The sequence below is a fragment of the Macaca fascicularis genome, chromosome 8 (genome assembly GCF_037993035.2).
Source record: "Macaca fascicularis isolate 582-1 chromosome 8, T2T-MFA8v1.1".
Lineage (NCBI taxonomy): Eukaryota > Metazoa > Chordata > Mammalia > Primates > Cercopithecidae > Macaca > Macaca fascicularis.
Window position 1 is genome coordinate 134,725,368 of NC_088382.1, and position 18,286 is coordinate 134,743,653.

At 40.2% G+C, this 18,286-nt stretch overlaps 1 protein-coding gene across 2 annotated transcripts in view; it reads right to left on the bottom strand.

Annotated features, from left to right (window-relative positions):
* WASHC5 (WASH complex subunit 5) overlaps window positions 1-18,286 on the bottom strand; it is a 64,037-nt gene that overhangs the window by 35,349 nt on the left and 10,402 nt on the right. For both annotated transcript variants that reach the window (XM_005564056.4, XM_015455165.3), the window contains 7 exons: window positions 18,165-18,265; window positions 15,244-15,436; window positions 12,876-13,028; window positions 11,519-11,632; window positions 9,742-9,913; window positions 4,129-4,256; window positions 106-235 (listed from right to left, as the gene is read on the bottom strand). In XM_005564056.4, the coding sequence (XP_005564113.3) occupies window positions 106-235; window positions 4,129-4,256; window positions 9,742-9,913; window positions 11,519-11,632; window positions 12,876-13,028; window positions 15,244-15,436; window positions 18,165-18,265 (991 nt within the window). The remainder of the gene's footprint in view (window positions 1-105; window positions 236-4,128; window positions 4,257-9,741; window positions 9,914-11,518; window positions 11,633-12,875; window positions 13,029-15,243; window positions 15,437-18,164; window positions 18,266-18,286) is intronic.

An 18,286-nucleotide genomic window follows, 5' to 3' on the forward strand; every position in this document is an offset into this window, starting at 1 on the left:
TGCAATAATGAGAACATAAAGCCTTTTTAACCTGCCAGTTTCCAAGGTTTCAAATAACCTGTGCATACATTCCAAACACACCAGTATTTCCTCTTCAGCAATTACCATTTTTCTCCACTCTGGTCAGGGGTTTCACTCCCGAAAAGACATCAGCAAGCTCAGTCATCCGCTCCGAACCCTCTTTCTTATAATGCTCCCATTTGGTTTGCTTTTCTGAAAGCATTTGCTTGAACATCTGTTGAAGCGACAGAAAAGATTTACTTACTTAAGAGAAAATCCAGACTAGGCAGTTTATGAAGAGAGCTTGAGGAAACCCAATTTAAATTTTAAATAAGAAGCTACACTGTAAATTAACAGTGACCCTGATGTCATCTCCTTAGGCACTGATACTTTGTAGAAATTCAAGGACAAAGCCAGACCACCTCCAAAACAGTAGTTCTCATACCAACTGTACATCAGCACCACCAGGAGGAGGGCTTTAAAGTTTTCAAATTCCCAAGGCCCACCCCTAAAGATTTGGTTCAGGTGGTCTTGAATAGGGCTGGAAATTAGCATTTTTAATGTGAGATTAAATTTGTGACCACTGCTCTATGGTTCTTTCTAGGCAACAATGTCTGCAACTCTAAACAGTCAGGGATACTCTGTATTATCTTCTCTGATGACTGGGGAATGAACTAAATTAACTACAAAAGTTCTTTGTTTTATTATACAAGTTTGTTTATTTTTATTATTATACAAGTAATTATGTTTATTTTTATTTATTTATTTTTTAGAGACAGGGTCTCACTCTGTTGCCCAGGCTAGAGTGCAGTGGGGTGATCATGGCTCACTACAACCCTGAACTTCTGGGTTCAAGTGACCCTCCTGCCTCAGCCTCCCAAATAGCTAGGGCTATGGGCATGCACCACTATGCCTGGTTAACTTTATTATTTTTTTGCAGAGATGGGGGTCTTGCTATGTTGCCCAGGCTAGTGTCTCAAACTCTCGGTCTCAAGTGATCCTCACTCCTCGGTCTCCCACACTGTTGGGATTATAGGTATGAGCCATTCAACCACCTTAATTCTGTTTACTAATTCACTCCTTCATAAAATTTAAATTCTACAAAGTCTTGGGCAGAGAAGAAAAAGGTGTAACTCAGGGTTAGGTTTGTTTTTGTTTTTTTTTCTGAAACAAACTTAAAAAACATACTTATTTCTCACTAAAGGACAGGCCATCTCAGACAAGGGTGGATGGTTTTTTACACTGGGTTCTTAGGAGGTAAACAGGCATGAACACTGATTTCTCACTTAAGAAATTCCTCACTTGCCAGCATCATAATGAATCTTGAAAAGCCGAGCAATGGGATAGGGAGACTCCATCTGCAGGTGGAGAATCAGGGCTCTGTGGAATTTTGCAGGGCCTGTAGAGGAAGAATCTTAGTGATCTGGACAGAATGACTAATTGACAAAATGATGAGGGAGAGGATGAGGAATAATGAAATTATTTACAGAGTCTACCCTAACTTTCTGAGTCCCTCGGATCAATCAATGCCATTTCACAATGGCAAAGCAACAACATAAGAGCACCCTGAGGCCTTCGTAAGAGACTACATGGCATCAAGCCCTTCAAACACGCATTCACATGAACTCGCAGGTTTCACATCTTGCAGGATGGAATTTGGGATAGGGGATGGTCCCTGAATTAGGAAATGCACTGTCATATAAAGATTAGAAGAAACACAGGTCCAATTACTGTGTCTATAGCATACTCAGAAAGTGATTCTATAAACAGTGCAGGATGGGAAGTAGGAGAGAGGAAGCACAGGTTAAAGAACCAAGCTGAAATGTCAGAAATTCAAATATGTCATTTCTTTGAGCAATTTGTACTGGGTATTTTTTTTTCTTTTTTACCAGAGCTTTCCTGAAGACCTCTCATGAGTTGGTACTCCTTTATGCTGTCTTGTTTCCTGTTTACCTGGATAGACAGAAGGAAGCTGTCCATTCTGTTTCAATAGATTCCAGAGAACAGACTTATCATTAGAAATATAGGCTTGGTCAGTCAGATAGCCTAGGTCTGTCCTGATTTCCACTCAACAATGCTGAACTACATATTATCTATAGAACTCTTGGGTCCCTGGGGCTCCAGTTTATAATTCCAACTATTCGGAGGGCATTTCTTTCATTCTTTTTTTTTTTTTTTTGAGACAGAGTCTTGCTCTGTTGCCCAGGTTGGAGTGCAGTGGCATCATCTTGGCTCACTGCAACCTCTGCCTGCGGGTTCAAGTGATTCTCCTGCCTCAGCCTCCTGAGGAGCTTGGAATACAGGCACATGCTATTGAGCCCAGCTAATTTTTGTATTTTTAGTAGAGATGGGGTTTCGCTATATTGGCCAGACTGGTCTCGAACTCCTGACCTCAGGTGATCCACCTCCCTCGGCCTCCCAAAGTGCTGGGATTACAGGCGTGAGACACGGTGCTCGACTGGGCATTTCTTCCTTGTGGGCATTTTTTCACTTGCCTTTGAAAGGCCACTTTTGCTTTGACCTGGTTCCTGTTCTTGGATCTTTCCTGTTTTTTCACCTTGGCTTAATCTGTCTTTCTTCCCCCACTGTACTGACAGGACGGCTCCTAGATGGTAGGGACACACTTTGTTCATATTTACATTTCCAGCACCTAGCAAAGAACAGAGTAGCTTTTCAATAACTATTTGCTATTCAGAGGGAAACCATTAAAATTATTAATAGATTAAAAAGGAGCAGCATTCATCTGATTTGATAAAATTATACCCAGACAAATCACTGAAAACACTCAGCACGGGCATTATCATTATGTTAGTAGTCAGCATCTACTTTTTCTGAGCTACTTAGTAGGGGAATATAGTGTCCTAGAAGATAAAGAAACATCTAGTACACTAGTAACCAAACTGAAGCAAGATGAGGATCTGTTCCGAATGGGTATAAATGTCTGGGCTAGTTCCTGGGCCCACCTGATCCAAGCCCCCAGGGTTACTGGTTTTAAAACCTGGGCATTCCCAGGTACCCATTTTTATTATGCCCATATAGGCTTCTTTAGAGGTAAGACTAACCTCAGCCATTTTCTTCAGTGAACTCAGATGCCTTAAAGTCCTCAAGATGACCTTGTACAAATGCTAATCACCCACCCTATTTAATCCCTTTTCAGTGGTTCTCATGGCTCCTAGGATAAAGACCAAAGTCCTGCAAGGCCTAGTATGAGCTGACTCCTGACTAACTTTCAGCCTCATTTCACACTACCTTTCTCTCACTCCCCTCTAGCCAACTGGTCTTTCAGGTCTTTGAATTGTTTATGCTCCTCCTCACCCAAGAAGACTTGATATTCTTCCTGTCACTGGAATGTTCTGCATCACACTCCCTACCTTTTTCTAGCTAACACCAACAGATCCCTTCCCCAGGCCCCTTCAGAAGCTCTTGTGTCTCTTCTCATGCAAGTCTACCAGGAGGCAACAGGATATTTTATTTTAGGTACTTGGAGAACTACATTTCTTTCCCTCAGAGCAAATATCTGAGTTTGTATTTACATTTTTATTAGTGTGATTTTTTTTTTTTTTTTTGAGACAAGCTGTCACTCTGTTGCCCAGGCTGGAGTGCAGTGGTGCGATCTTGGCTCACTGTAACCTCCACCTCCCAGGTTCAAGTGATTCTCATGCCTCAGCCTCCCCAGTTGCTGAGACTATAGCTATGCACCACCATGCCTGGCTAACTTTTGTATTTTTAGTAGAGACAAGGTTTCACCAGCCTGCTGACCAGGCTGGTCTCAAACTCCTAACCTCAGGTGACCTGCCCACGTTGACCTTCCAAAGTGCTGGGATTATAGAAATGAACCACTGCACTTGGCCTATAGTGATTCTTTAATTAATGTCTATATTCCCCATTAGGCTATAACTTTTACCATCTTGTGTACCTTTCCCCATCACTGTATCCCCAGTGAAAGGAGGCATTACATGCTTGTTAAATGTTTATTCCTGTCCTTTTACTATAAGAACTATCTCAACAGCTCGAATCTGTACCTGAATCACAGACAGAGCAAGTAATCCTAGTCTTTTTTTTTTTTTTTTAATATTTTTAAGCATAAAAAAGCTAAGACTGTGGTGATATTCATTCAAATATTTTTACCTCTTTGAGTATAAACTCAAATTGTGCAGTATCCAATAGCAGCTGGAAGAGGATCCTGGGATTGTACCGAGAGTCTGTTAGAATCTGGTCCTTGATTTGACGAAAGCGTTTGTTGTTTGGGTCACAGGCTAGAAAGAGGAAAAGTGTTATGTGCTTACTAAATGTGTAGAAAATATCTATGAAATAGATAAATTCTTAAATATCTTCCTTCATTTTAACCATTTAAAAAGTAATTAGCAAAATGTCTATCAATAAAAGATGGTGAAATATAGTATATCTATGCCACGGAGTACAATTAAACTGTTAAATGACAGTTGAAACTGACATGGAGTGTCATCCTTGAAAGACTATTGAATGAAAAAAAGCAAGCTGCAGAACAGTGTTTCCAAATTTTGTGAGCATTCTGTGGTTCGTTTATAGCAACTGCCTAAAATGGATGGGCAGAGCCTCATTGTACTACTTCATACTTCATAGCTGGTGGCTTCCTCACGTCCTGTCTGTTGGAGTTGCTTTTGCTTTAAGCATCGATCCCTGCCATTCAGTAATGGACTGCTATCCCTAGAGAGGCCTGTTTGCAAGGTTGGCTCTTGACTGGCATCTGGGAACTTGAATTTCACGAAGAGCTGCCATCACTTTGAGAATTCACAAGGTCAGCTCACTGAGGCTTAAATGTTTGTACAAACAACGTTTTCCTTCTGGAAGTCTGGAACTTTGGTACGTGCTGGGCAGAGGCTACCTAAATGCGCAGCCCCCAATAGAAACCGAAGGAAGCTGAGTCTAATGAGCTTTCCTGGTTGATAACACTTCATATGCATTGTCACGACTCACTGCTGGGGGAATTAAGTGTGCCCTGTGGGACTCCACTGGGAGAGGATGCTCGGCTGTGCCTCATTCCTCCAAATTCACCCCATGTGCCCTTTTCCTTTGCAGATTTTGCTTTCTATCCTTTTGCTATAATAAATCATAGCTGTGAGCACTACTAGATGCTGAGTCCTCTGTGTCCTTGTGGTGAATCACTGAAGCCAGAATGGTCGTGGGGAATGCCTGACACAACAAGGACAGGCTCCTCACACAAAGACGAGGGACCTCCAAACAAGAAGCAGCAGACCTGTGGCCATCCTACTCCTTGTAGAGGCCAGAGGGCATGGCAGGCACTCAGTTTTCTGAACTATCCACTACCCAGGCACAGGGAGCTTAAAGCAACTAGGCCAAGGTCACAAAATTAGGCACTGTATCCCCAGTGCCAGGAGGCATTACATGCTTGTTAAATGACCGAAGGTAAAAATACTGGATGTCCTAATTCTTAGGTCATCCTATCAGCCAAGCTAAACCATTTCAAATGAAATAAACGCCAAGTTAAAAGAAAAGAATAGAATAAAAAATACTGGTATTTGCTTAGACTGGTTTATAAGGCAAATTATTTATCTAAGAAAGAATAAGTAGAATAAGGCAAAAATACAAGGCAAAGCTACTGCTGTGGTTTGAATGCGTCTTCTAAAAGTTCATATGTTAGAAACTTGGTTGCCATTGTGGCAGTGTTAAGAGGTAGAGCCCTGGGGGGCAATTGTGTTATGAGGGGTCCACCCTCATGAATGGATTAATGCCATTACCCCGGGAGTGGGTTAGTTATTGCAACTGTGGCTTTGTTATAAAAGTGAGCTCTCTCTTGCACCCACTTTCTTGTCCTTCTGCCTATCTGGCATATATTGACCCTTGCTAGATGCTGGCACCATGCTCTTGGACTTCCCAGCCTCCAGAACCGTGAGCAAATAAACTTCTTTATACACTTCCTACTCTGTGGTATTCTGTTATAGCAGCAGAAAATGAACTAAGACAAATAAAGTCAAAGTCAAAATAAAAACTCTAAGACTTAAATAGACTTTGTCAACAAGTTCACAGCTGATAGGTATAAGGTCCATGGTAGTTATACTAGTATTACATGTATACCCTCCTGCCTTCCTAGTCCTGCCCCCATCAATATCTCAGGATGTCTGGCAAGTACAGAACAACAATGTTGTATAGGTATATGTCATGGGTGGTTCTGGTGCTTTAGTTATGATGAAGCCTGTGGAAGGTCACCTTATATGCTGATTTCTAAGTTATTCCATCAGGAGGAGACTCCTGACAACCTGGAAAAGAGGCTCAGTTTTCATAGGAAACTGCAGAGTTCTGATTTTTCATGAATTTGCCAGAACTATCTGGGAAGAAATATATTGCAATCGGTGACAATGATTACACAAAGAGAAAATTCTCAGCTCCATATTTACCTAACTAAACAAAAATCAAAGAAACTCAGAAGGAGTTCCAGTTGTCTTTACACTAATTTTAATTGAACTAGAAATCTCCTGATTTTAATCTGCTTTCATGTTTGCATAGGGAATGTAAGTACCCAGTTGTTGGACAAACACTCTATATTCCTCAATGTGCTTTAACATTGAGCTTTTTGGTATAAACCAGGTTTGCTTCTGGGGTTCCCAGGGCCTGACCATCTCTCTCAGATCTGACCCTTAAGGATTCATACCCAGAGAACTGCAGAGCCATCAGAACTTTGGGGTCAAACTTCAGTAGCCAGCCAGCCTTTCTCATCCCATATTTCCTCAGAGAATGTTTCTTCACAAGGTTCTGTACAGGCATCCTAAGACTGGGAAATGCCTCCAGCAACGCAACAGGAGGCAATCTGAGAATAGGCCTGCTTTTCTGTACACCATGACTGAAATTCCATAAAAGTTAACCAAGCGGTTACTTTTCCCACGTGTGACTCACGATCAGATAGGCCAATCATTTGTTTCTGATAAATTATGACCCTGTGCAATCAGGTCAGACAACTGCCAGGCACAAAAATGAAAGACAAATGTGGCTGAAGATAAAACCACAGACCTCTGGCAAGCCAAGGTTGTCCCTGGCATGGGTGCAAATTCAGGAGACTACTGGCTTTCCGAACACAGGCAGGGCCCTCAGGCAGGGTCACACAGAAGATGAAGATGAGGCTGAGTCACTAGAAAACCCCAGTTGGTTTTATGACAGGATAAAGTGAGGGCTTGAGTTGTTTATACGCTTGTGAATGCAAGACTTTTGGTAAAGAAGATTAAAAGCTGAGTCAATGTAGTAAAATCCTCAAATTAGAACTGGAGTTTATGTAAAAAATAAACTCAACTAATTAAAAACAGATTCAGGGATTAAAAACTCCAGCCATGGTGTTCATACTGTGGGTAAATTGTAAATGGATATAGGCCAACAAGCAAGATGATGAAACAAACTGGAAAGCAGCTCTTGGGATAAAGGTTTAAGAAGCTGGAGAGAAGGCTGAGGGGAAACTCCACACATTTTCAAAGATACGAAGGATGCGGAAGTCCAACTGCTGTTTTCACTGTGGACCACCCATAGGAAGTGGAAGCAGACGGTAGCCAGAGGGACTGTGAAGTCATCTTGGCTGTAAGAGCTGTGAGACAGGGGCTTCCATGTTACAAAGGGAGGCTACAGAGGAATCTCGTGTGCAGTTTTTTAAAGAGACACAGCCTTATCTGAAAGAACAAAGAAGTGCTGCACACAGTACCTGTCTCAGAGCTGGTCCTCAAGGAAAGTTGGCTGAGTGAAAAACAAAAAGCAGAGGGATTTACAGGCCTGCTGAATGACACACCTCTTAGGGGTAGGGGTATACAGCCCTGGATGAGGGAAGGTATTGGTTAATTAGTGTTGATCCAGCATTTACTAAGAATAAGAAAATGTGTCAGCCCTGAACAAGCTCAGAGATGTTAGTTCAACTTACTTATTTTTCTACCATTACACCAGAGGTTGAGGCGTTTCTCACAATCTGAACTTGATGGTCAAACTGTGTGGCTAGAAGGTCTTGAAGGAGACCACGACCCATAAAAGGCTAAGACCCAGTCTACCCTAAACGAGCACTCTGGTCCAGCCAGGTCATCAACTCAGTGGGCCCATGTGTTTTTCTGTACTTCCAAAATCGTATCACTTATTCCATCATTTCTGCAGTCGAGAATTTCTTCTGGTTTTTGCTTCAAAACCTCATCACAGGCCTGGTTGGTTCCTGATTCCTGTATGGGGCTTTCCTGACCTCCTCTGCTCCCCTATCCCAAGCAACGTTTGCCTCTCTACTCTGAACTCAAACCACACCAAATGTCTGTTTGACACACCTGGTGTCTGTTTACTGCCTTGGACCTTGAATTCGTTTCTCACTGCTGCTCTAACAATTACCACAAACTCAGTGGCTTAAAACAACACAAATTTATTCTCTCACCATCCTAGAAGTGACAAATCTGAGATGGGGCTCACTGGGCTAAAATCAAGGTGATGGCTGGGTTGGGCTTGTTCTAGACATTCTAGGCGAAAAGTCTGTTTTCTTGCTGTTTTCAGCTGCTAAAGGCTGCCTGTATTCCTTGGCTTGTGGCCCCTTCCATCTTTAAAGCCAGCAACGGCCAGTCAAGTTTTTGCTATCTCTCTGGTTCTGACACTTCTGCCTCCCTCTTTCTGATTTAAGGACCCCTATTTATAGGCTGGGTGTGGTGGCTCAGGCCTGTAATCCTAGCACTTTGGGAGGCTGAGGTGGGCTGACTGCTTGGGCTCAGGAGTTGGAAACCACCCTGGTCAACATAGTGAAACACTGTCTCTACAAAAAATACAAAAAACTTAGCCAGGCGTGGTGGCACTCGCCTGTAGTCCCAGCTGCTTGCAGGGGCTGTGGAAGGAGTATCGCTTGAACCCAGGAGGTCGAGGCTATAGTGAGCTGAGATTGTGCCACTGCACTCAAACCTGGGGGACTTGAGATCCTGTCTATTAAAAAACAAAACAAAACAAAACAAACCAGGGGGTGGGGGCTCTTATTTTAATAATATTTTTTGAGACATGGTCTTGCTCTGTCACTCAGGCTACAGTGCAGTAGCATGATCTTGGCTCAATGCAGCTGCAACCTTCCAGGCTCAAGTGATCTTCCCACCTCAGCCTCCCGAGTAGCTGGGACTACAGGTGCATGCCACCATGCCCAGCTGGGGATTTTTTCTTTTTGTAGAGAGGGGGTCTCACTATGTTACCCAGGCTGGTTCTGAACTCCTAGGTTCAAGCTCTCCTCCTGACTTGGCCTCCCAAAGTGATGGGATTACAAGTATGAGCTACTACACCCAGCAAGAACCCTTATGATTACATTGAGTTCACTGGGATAATCCAGAAACATCTCCTTACTTTAATGTCAGCTAATAGGCAACCTCAATCCCCACTTTTCACGTAATATATCTACTGGTTCAGGGACTAGGGCATGAACATCTTTGGCCATGGGCTGGAAGGCATTATTTGCCTACCACAGATCTGCAGTTCTATTTTTTTCATATGTCTACATTTGATCTCCCTGGTCTGATCAGTGACAAGCTCCTTGAACATGAGAGCTAAACGTCCTCTTATTCCCTAGCATCTAACAGTACGGGACAGGGGAGAGCTTTTCAGGTACGCTAGTGGCCTATCCAAGTTGACAAAAAACGACTAACTTTAAAAAGCTTTCTCATTCAAGGCCTCTCTCCCTGCTACATCACTTTACATCGTGAAGTAGGTCCTGATTCTGAGTCTTTATATGGAGCAATATAAACGGCCACCCGTTTTGTGCATTACCTGAGTCTGCTGTATGAAGCATCAGCCATCGGATGGCAACATTGCAGTCTCTCAGGCAGTTCAGAAGCTTTGGGATATTGTCCAGAACCATCTCCTCCCTTAAATAACCTTCTTTTAGAAACTGCTGCACTTGAGCATGCACTCTTTCACTGACAGTAGCATATCTGCTTGCCTTGACAAATAAAAAACTTCAATTACATTTAAAAAGTCATTTATCTTGAAAATAAATCACATTCAAATGAATTCACTGACAAATAGTAACATTTCCATATAGGATGAATGACATATGGACTACAGTTATAGGGCTCGAAGATAACATTTCTATTAGATGAATGACATATGGACTACAGTTATAGGGCTCAAACATTAACATTTTTATGTAATTTCTATATAAGATGAATGACATATGGACTATAGTTCTAGGGTTCAAAGATAGCATTTCTATATAAGATGAACATATGGACTATACTTATAGGGCTCAAAGACAACTGGCTTATTGAACACATTTGAAAAAAAGCACTGAACTTAGAATTCTGAGACTACATCCTAGTTCTGGCTGTGATTAAACTTTGGTGTGACTTGGGGCTTAATCCCCGTGTATTGGTTTCTTCAAATTTCAGACAGAGACTTGGACCAGGTGGTTCCTCAGAACTCTTCTATTCTTAACTTAGATGAAAAAGAAAATAAGGACAGAAGTTCAATTGCTTGTTCTCGCTAATACTGTTGACAAAGAAGGCAGAACAGAGCAGAAACACTTAAAATATAAGACTTCTTCTATAGGCTTATGAAAGCTTAGCAAAAAATACACCTTAGTATATAAAAAATGAATTTCCAAACCAGCTTTTTGGAAATTTTGGTTATTCTGCTTTACTTAAAGCAAGTCAAATGTTAAACATCATCAACCTCGGCAAGTTAGTTGAAATCTATGGTATCAAGAAACCTCTTAAAAATGTCACAAATGAGAAAATGCAATTTTAGAAAGGGATTTTAGCAATGAAAAATTAATGTTCTGATGTTGGTAAGTATCAAAGTGCCACTTTCTCTAATGTATTTCCAGGAGATGTGCCAACATTGAAATTATTTTGTGCATTATTTATGGAATTCAATTTGTTTGAATAAAACATGATGAAGTTTTTTGAGTCAATATTGTTTTATCCACACAGGAAACTCAGTAACTGAGCCAGGATGAGGAACATAAAAAAATATTAACTATGCTCCCCAAGATTTTATCTTTATTCCTCTACTTACTTGGATGTTCCCTTCTGCCTTGTGTAAGAACAAAAGAGACAGAATATAACTATTTAAACTTTAAGATGAATGTCTTCAGTCTTGTTGTTTATTTAGCACATCAGAAATGATAAATTTAAATTACAGTGACAGGACATATTATCCATATTCAGTTACCATCTTCATCATTCATCCTATTCATAAAAACATTATCAATTCCAGCTATTGGTACAACCAACTCTGGCCATGAGAATACAGTCTTTAAGCAAAAGTAAACTAAGTCATTTGGGGCATACGCCACATTTATTTGTCTTAGATTACACTGAATCTTCCTCAGGATCCTAATCGCCAATTTACATATACCATGTAACTTAAAAACCTACAATTACCTATGTTATTCTAACCTATAAAATTCGCCTTTTGTTAATCATTGCATTAAATTGTCTAAGTGAATATCTTCCAAATTCCTTGGGAAATCTACTTAAGTTTATTTGTTACTTCATAAACTAGGCCTGCAGTTATTAGAGAATGTCCCCAGATTAGAACCTACCTGTTCTCTGACATTTGAAAGGTCCAGGGTATTATTTAAAGCAGTTTTTGCAGCTTTGTAAGGTTCCCAAGCATCTACTAGATTAACTGTGATTCCCATGTAAATACTAATTACCTGAAAGAGGAGACATTCAGTATCTGTTAAATTCCTACTCACTTCAAGGCAAAGGGTTGGATACATAAAATGTTATAGAAGGCAATACCCACTCCATGTTTAAACTCCATTCCAATGAAAAACCAAGATTTTCCAAATATATAGGTAAGTGTTCCTGATTGTTAAGTAAGTGTTCCTGATTGTTAATTCATGTTAATAGGTATAAAGATCTCTTTACACCTATTAACGTTTCTTTTTGAAATTCTCTATTGTGTAATATTAATGTTTTCTCACCAGTTGTTTTATTGGTTGGCAATTGCCTGGGATATCTTTTTTAAAATCCCTTCATTTTCAGTATGCCAGGGTATTTTTTCAGGTGTGTATCTTACGTGTTTCATGTAACTGGATTTTGGTCTTTCTTAATAATAAATATGTTTTTAATTACAGTATCATGGTCAAAACTTCTTTATTAAACTTAGGAACATGAAGCCACACTATCAGTGTGTTCCTCTTGGTTGCTCAACTCTGAGCTCAGTAATATGATTCACAGTTGGCCAGGAACCATCACTTCCTAATGTAGGCTGTTCTCATACTACCAATAAATTGAAGGGCCCTCATAACAGATAGTTAATGTGATTCAATAGCTGATATAGAAGCAGAACAAAATCTGCTACCTGCGAATATAATCCAACTCCCTGCATTTTGTTAAAGCCTCTTTATTTTCATATATTTCATTTCATATATATTAAGTATGAAGCAAGCTTTATTCCTATAAGAATATTTGTAAATGAAACAATGCTTACAAAGGTACAAGCATATCCTTGCAATAATATAAACTCTAGTAACCCCACTACAGTTAGCTTATAGGTAAAACTTTACTATTAAAGTGAAATTCCTATTCACAAAGTGATGAATTAGATGAATTTGCCTATCTTAGAATCAGAAAATAGAAAAGAATAAACATATTCTTACACAACTTAGTTGTAATCTCAGTAGCTAAAGCAAGAGATATTTTAATAAATGATTTAATCTTGACAGTATCCATTTTGGAAAAAGACTAGTGGGTTCTTCAGGAAATTTTACTGACTCATTTATTCCTTCATGTTCTAATTATAAAATTCTCAAAACACTTAGAGCAACTTTACCTAAGTGATGCTATGTCCCATTATTTACAACATTACAACCTCTGGGTTAAAGGCCAAAAGAATGGGAAGTTAGTTCTCTAACACATTTACTGTAGAGGAAAAAAATTAGCAATACTTGCCCAATTATCTGGAAAGTATTTATCCACTATCTCTCTCATTTTTGCTTGATGGGTGTGAAGAATGGAAGGCTCAAAGTAGAGAATCACGTACAGCATGGCAGCTTGGTTTGCCAGGGCTGTGCTGCGATGCTCCGGCAAAGGATACGCTGAGACCTGCAATGTCAAGACGACACCCCGAGAAAGCTGTTGGCAACATCTGCATGTAGACATGCTCGAATTAAACTCTGGTTATAAGACACATCAGTTTCTCCAAAGCCCATCACCTTTCAGGATCCTGGACACTGGAAGCCCTTCTCAGACTGTGCCACTGTTTGCCAAGGTCTTCTTTCTTATCCGTAACTCCATAATATCCTCTTCTTCCAGCCCTTGACTACTGCAATTCTAAGTCTTTTCTTAAAAAAAAAAAAAAAAGTCCTATCCCTGTGTCTCCCACCACTTGTTCATTTTTGTATCTTTCCCATTGGAGACAATGCTTAGAACTGACAGGCTCTACTCACTGTTGCTATTTTCTCACTTTCTGTTTATTATTCAACTCACTGAAATTTCACCTCCACCATCATCCCAGTGGAATTCCCTAAGGTTGCTCATGACCTCACAACCATCCAATTAGATGCCTTCTTTTTAAGACTCTCACTTAAATTCTCTGAGGAATGAAATCTCTCCTCCTCTGGTTTCCTAGATACCACTCTCTCTTCTCAATCTCCTTTGCTGAGTCCTCGGCTTCCGCCTTTTAAACGCTGGTGTTCCCCAGGAGTCCATCCCCTCGTGTACTAGAAATTTTTGGATGCACAAAGCACATATCACCTTGAGCTACCACAAGCAAAAAGGAGATAAATTGTTTTAAGGACAGACATAGCCATGTCACATGAAACCTGCAGGCAGGAATGTGGCCAGGCCACAGGAAGGGGCCGGGGCTGGGAACCGGAATGCCTTCTCTCTTTCTCCCCTTGATGTGTCAGCTCAACTTTTCTCTCCCTCCAGGCTACTCTCCATATACATGGCAGAATGAGGCCATGTATTTTGTATGTTGTGGATAAACCCCAATCCAGAAACTGTTTCTCAGGCCCAATTCCAAATTACCTGGAGACAGAATCTGATCCATCAGCCGTGACCAGGGATGGGGGAGGTGCAGGACAGAGAGTGGGGTGGACACACAGCACAACCGCAGCTTAACCCTTGTGCTAATAAAGATCATGGGGCAAGGAGGAAATGGAAACACCTTGCCTTCAGAAGGATGTGGAATGAGAGGCATTCAGGAATGAGATGCCCTAAATTCACACAGACCTAATTGAAATTACAGTTCTGCTACTTAGTAACAGGAACTTGAGGAAAGTATTAAGCTCTCCAAGTCTTATTTTTCTCAACAGCAACACGGAGATAATGCCATCTACTTTACAGGGCTATTGTGAGGAACAGAGAAAATGGTATAGGAACAAAACCTCCTTTGTGGCTGGTTTGGACTGAATTCTCAATGAATGGCAACAATTATTATAGAGACCTGGCATCTGTGGGTAGCTTCTGATTTTGAATTGTCTTAAAACAACAACAACAACAACAAAAACCCTCTTATTTATACTTAACATATTCACACAAAAACCTAACAAGCTACCTAAAGACCTGCACAGATCAGGTTCATTCTGTGATAAATGATATCCACAGTTATCACAGGCCTCTTTACTCCCTAATCATAATTTTTACAAATATTTAAAAATACAACATCTAAAATTACGTTTTCTTCAGAACAATGAAGTCAAATGGTAATTTTCTTTGGCGTTTTTTAAAAGGAAGTGAATACTACACACACTGGCAAGGGGAGAGGGATGATTTTCAAATGCTGCATGATCTTTACAGCCTTGCTCAGGCTGCCTCCTTTCCTGGCACTCCTCTTACCTTCCTTCTGTCACCTGTTGTGGCCTTGCTGCCACTGCTGCATGCTCTAGTGGCACCCTGTGCTTCCCCTAAGATGACACCCATCTTGCTTTACTATAATCCTGTCATCTGCCTTTCCTAAGCTACAAGCTCAGTATGGGCAGGGACATGGCCTGCCTTCCTCGGTGATGGGTCCCCAGCACCAAGCACGTGAATGGGCACATATCACACACTCAATAACTATTTCTTGAATGAATGACTAAAAGAATGCATCTTCTTCCCAACAGCTCAAATCCCATCTTCACCTGGAAATCTCTGATTCTGCCAAAATTAATAACCCTCTTTCCTTTATCATCCTGGGGCATAGCTCAAAAAGTTTTAAAAGGTTCTAGCTGCTTTTACTCTTTTGGGAAAGAAGGAAGGAAAGGCATAATTAAAGAGGGAAGTGAAATCAGTCTGTTAAACAGTCTTAATAGGTCTTAACAGATTTAATTCCCACCTGGTTGTAAATATCATCAGATCTCAGTCGACCAATGACCATACTGATGAAGGATTCGTTGATAGGCACTCTCTGGAAATAGCTCTCGGGATAGTTGGGTGGTCTTTTGGCACCTGGTTGGCTAGAATAACCTGTACTTCGAAGCAGCTTACAAATATCATCCATATTTGAATCAGCAGAAGATCGAGCAGCACTGAGTCATATTCACAATGGGAAACAAAGGCCCAAACCACACATATTAGAAACTGAACAGTCCAACAAAGCAGAAGAATTCCATTCTACTTTGACTCAATACAGTTTCAGATATGACCATAGGTCCATCTCTATCCTCAAGATTCACAATTATGTGTATGTACATGTGTGTATATATGTATTTTTTTTTTGAGATAAGAGTCTTGCTATGTATGTACATATAAACTTTTTGTTTTTGTTTTTTTGAGATGGTGTCTTGCTCTATCACCCAGACTGAAGTGCAGTGGCATGATCTCAGCCTACTGCAACCTCTGCCTCCAGGTTCAAGCAATTCTCCTGCCTCAGCCTCCCGAGTAGCTGGGACTATAGGCATCCATCACCGTGCCTGGCTAATTTTTGTATTTTAGTAGAGATGGGGTTTCACCATGTTGGCCAGGACTGGTCTTGAATGTCTGACCTCAACTGATCTGCCCACCTCAGCCTCCCAAAGTGCTGGGATTACAGGTGTGAGCCACCATGTCTGGCCTTGAAATTATATTTTTGAAAGCCTGCTTAGAAGATAGGTATTCGTTCTATGTAAAGGTCCATAATCCCTTTTCCAAAATCCTTGGGACTGGATTTGTTTCAGAATATAGCATTTCTCAAATATAAGAAAGCAATATGGCATATAGATCATATACAATATAACACTCCAGCAGTGTCTGAATTGGCATCCCATGATCAACATAAGTGAATAATTCCGGATGAAAATTTATAAATATTTACAAAACTGAGTTAAGTGAAGACTACACATAGCCTCACACCTATTCCAGGCAAGTTTTGACTCCAAACGATTTCAGGTTAGATCAGGTTTTGCTGCCAAATGAATTACTATGTATATGTACATGTGTGCTGTGTGTGTATTCGTGTATACATATTTTTTCAGAGCTCTTTGGATTTGAAAATTGTGGGTAAAGAATGTGAACCTGACATTTTACAAATTAAAAAATAATTTTAAAATATTATGTCAATTTAAAGTGAAATCTATACTTTTTTCTTGGCAAGCTGTTCCTTCTACAGAGATCTAATAAACAGGTCTGTGATTTTTCTGGGTGGAATAGTAAGCTCTGAAAGAAATGAACTAGATTCAAAGAATCTTAGACTTGGAGATGACCTGCTATTCGCTGTAAGGATCTCTTTTGCCACGACTGTGACTTGGAGGTGTTCAGTGTCACTTCAATAATGAATGCTCACATTCTAATGAATTAGCTGTTGTACCAAAGGGGACAAAGCCATATTTTCAAAACTGGGCTTGATAAGCCAATCATTTTTTCTTCTTCTTTGCACTGTCTATAGTTTTTGTTTTTCCAGGTACTCTCAGAAACATAGGAAAGGCCATTTAAATCTCATTTTTAAAAACATGGATGTTAAAACAGCTTGGTCAAACTGACATGAATGAACACTGCTAGAACGCTCCCTTCGCACTCTGATGCAGCTGAAAGGAAAAGGCTAGTTGAGAAGCCTAAGATTAATTTCCTGCTGAGGACACAGTGGTACCTGGTATTGCCGAAAATATAATGTCCCCAAAGAACCCCCTTCTCCTTGTCTATTTTGTCCTAATTTTTAAGTTTGAAAATGTTAATTCTACTCCTTACATCTTTAGCTCAAGCTCCTAACTGACTCCTCCTTATTGACTCTTTCTTCTCTGAATCTTGACTATTTCCAACATTGACCTGGTATTCCATTTTTAGCTCATTCAACAAATTGAAAACCTGTGTGTTAGACACTAAAATTAAAAAGTTGGTTAAGATGGCTCCTGTTTTCAAGACCTTACTTTCCGAAGAATCACAGTTATGTATAGAGATACACGACAAATGATTTGTGGATATGTGCTATTGCTTGATTTGTTTTTGTTTCTATGTAAATATGAGTAAGAAATCACTTTCAACCTGACTCTGAATGACAACTTCTCTAAGTCATCAAACTGAAAATGACAACAGAAAGCACACTCATTTCCTTATATCCAAGGAGTAATATTTGAAAACGTAAACAACAAAAGCAAAAACAACCTTCATTAGATTTCTAATATTCTTTGAAATTTAGCCTCAAGGTAAAGAAAGTTCACAATTCAGACTCCTTTTTAAAATTGGAGTTATCATTATGGACAGCATAATCCATACCTCTAATAATCTATAATATATAGAATATTTTATATGTAATATATAGATTATATTATATATAGAATCTATAGATTATATAATCTATGAAATATACTATGGCGTAATTATTATATTCCTACAATATGCTCACAAGAGATAAGAATCTTATATATATATATATTTTTTAGGACATAGTCTCGCTCTGTCACCCAGGATGGAATATAGTAGCGTGATCCTGGCTCACTGCAACCTCCACCTCCCGGGTTCAGGCAATTCTCCTGCCTCAGCCTCCTGAGTACCTGGGGTTACAGGTGCCCACCATCACGACTGGCTAATTTTTGTAGTTTTAGTAGAGACACGGTTTCACCATGTTGGCCAGATTGGTCTTGAACTCCTGACCTCAGATGATCTACCGGCCCTGGCCTCCCAAAAGTGTTGAGATTACAGGCGTGAGCCACCGTGCCTGGATGAATCGTATACTTTCTTATCTATTCTTGGATTACTGCTGTTTACAGTAGAAGAAATATGGGGACATACACCGCATTTTACTAACAGCAGTGTTTTGGAAGTGGAGTCCTAGCCCAGGAATACCTGTATCGGTAGTAAGAAACCAGCATCCTCTCTCTGACTTCTCCTTCAATCTTTTGGTCAATGACCAGTAGCATAACTCCATATAAGTACAGTGCTTCACACTAAGAAGAGAAGAGGACAAA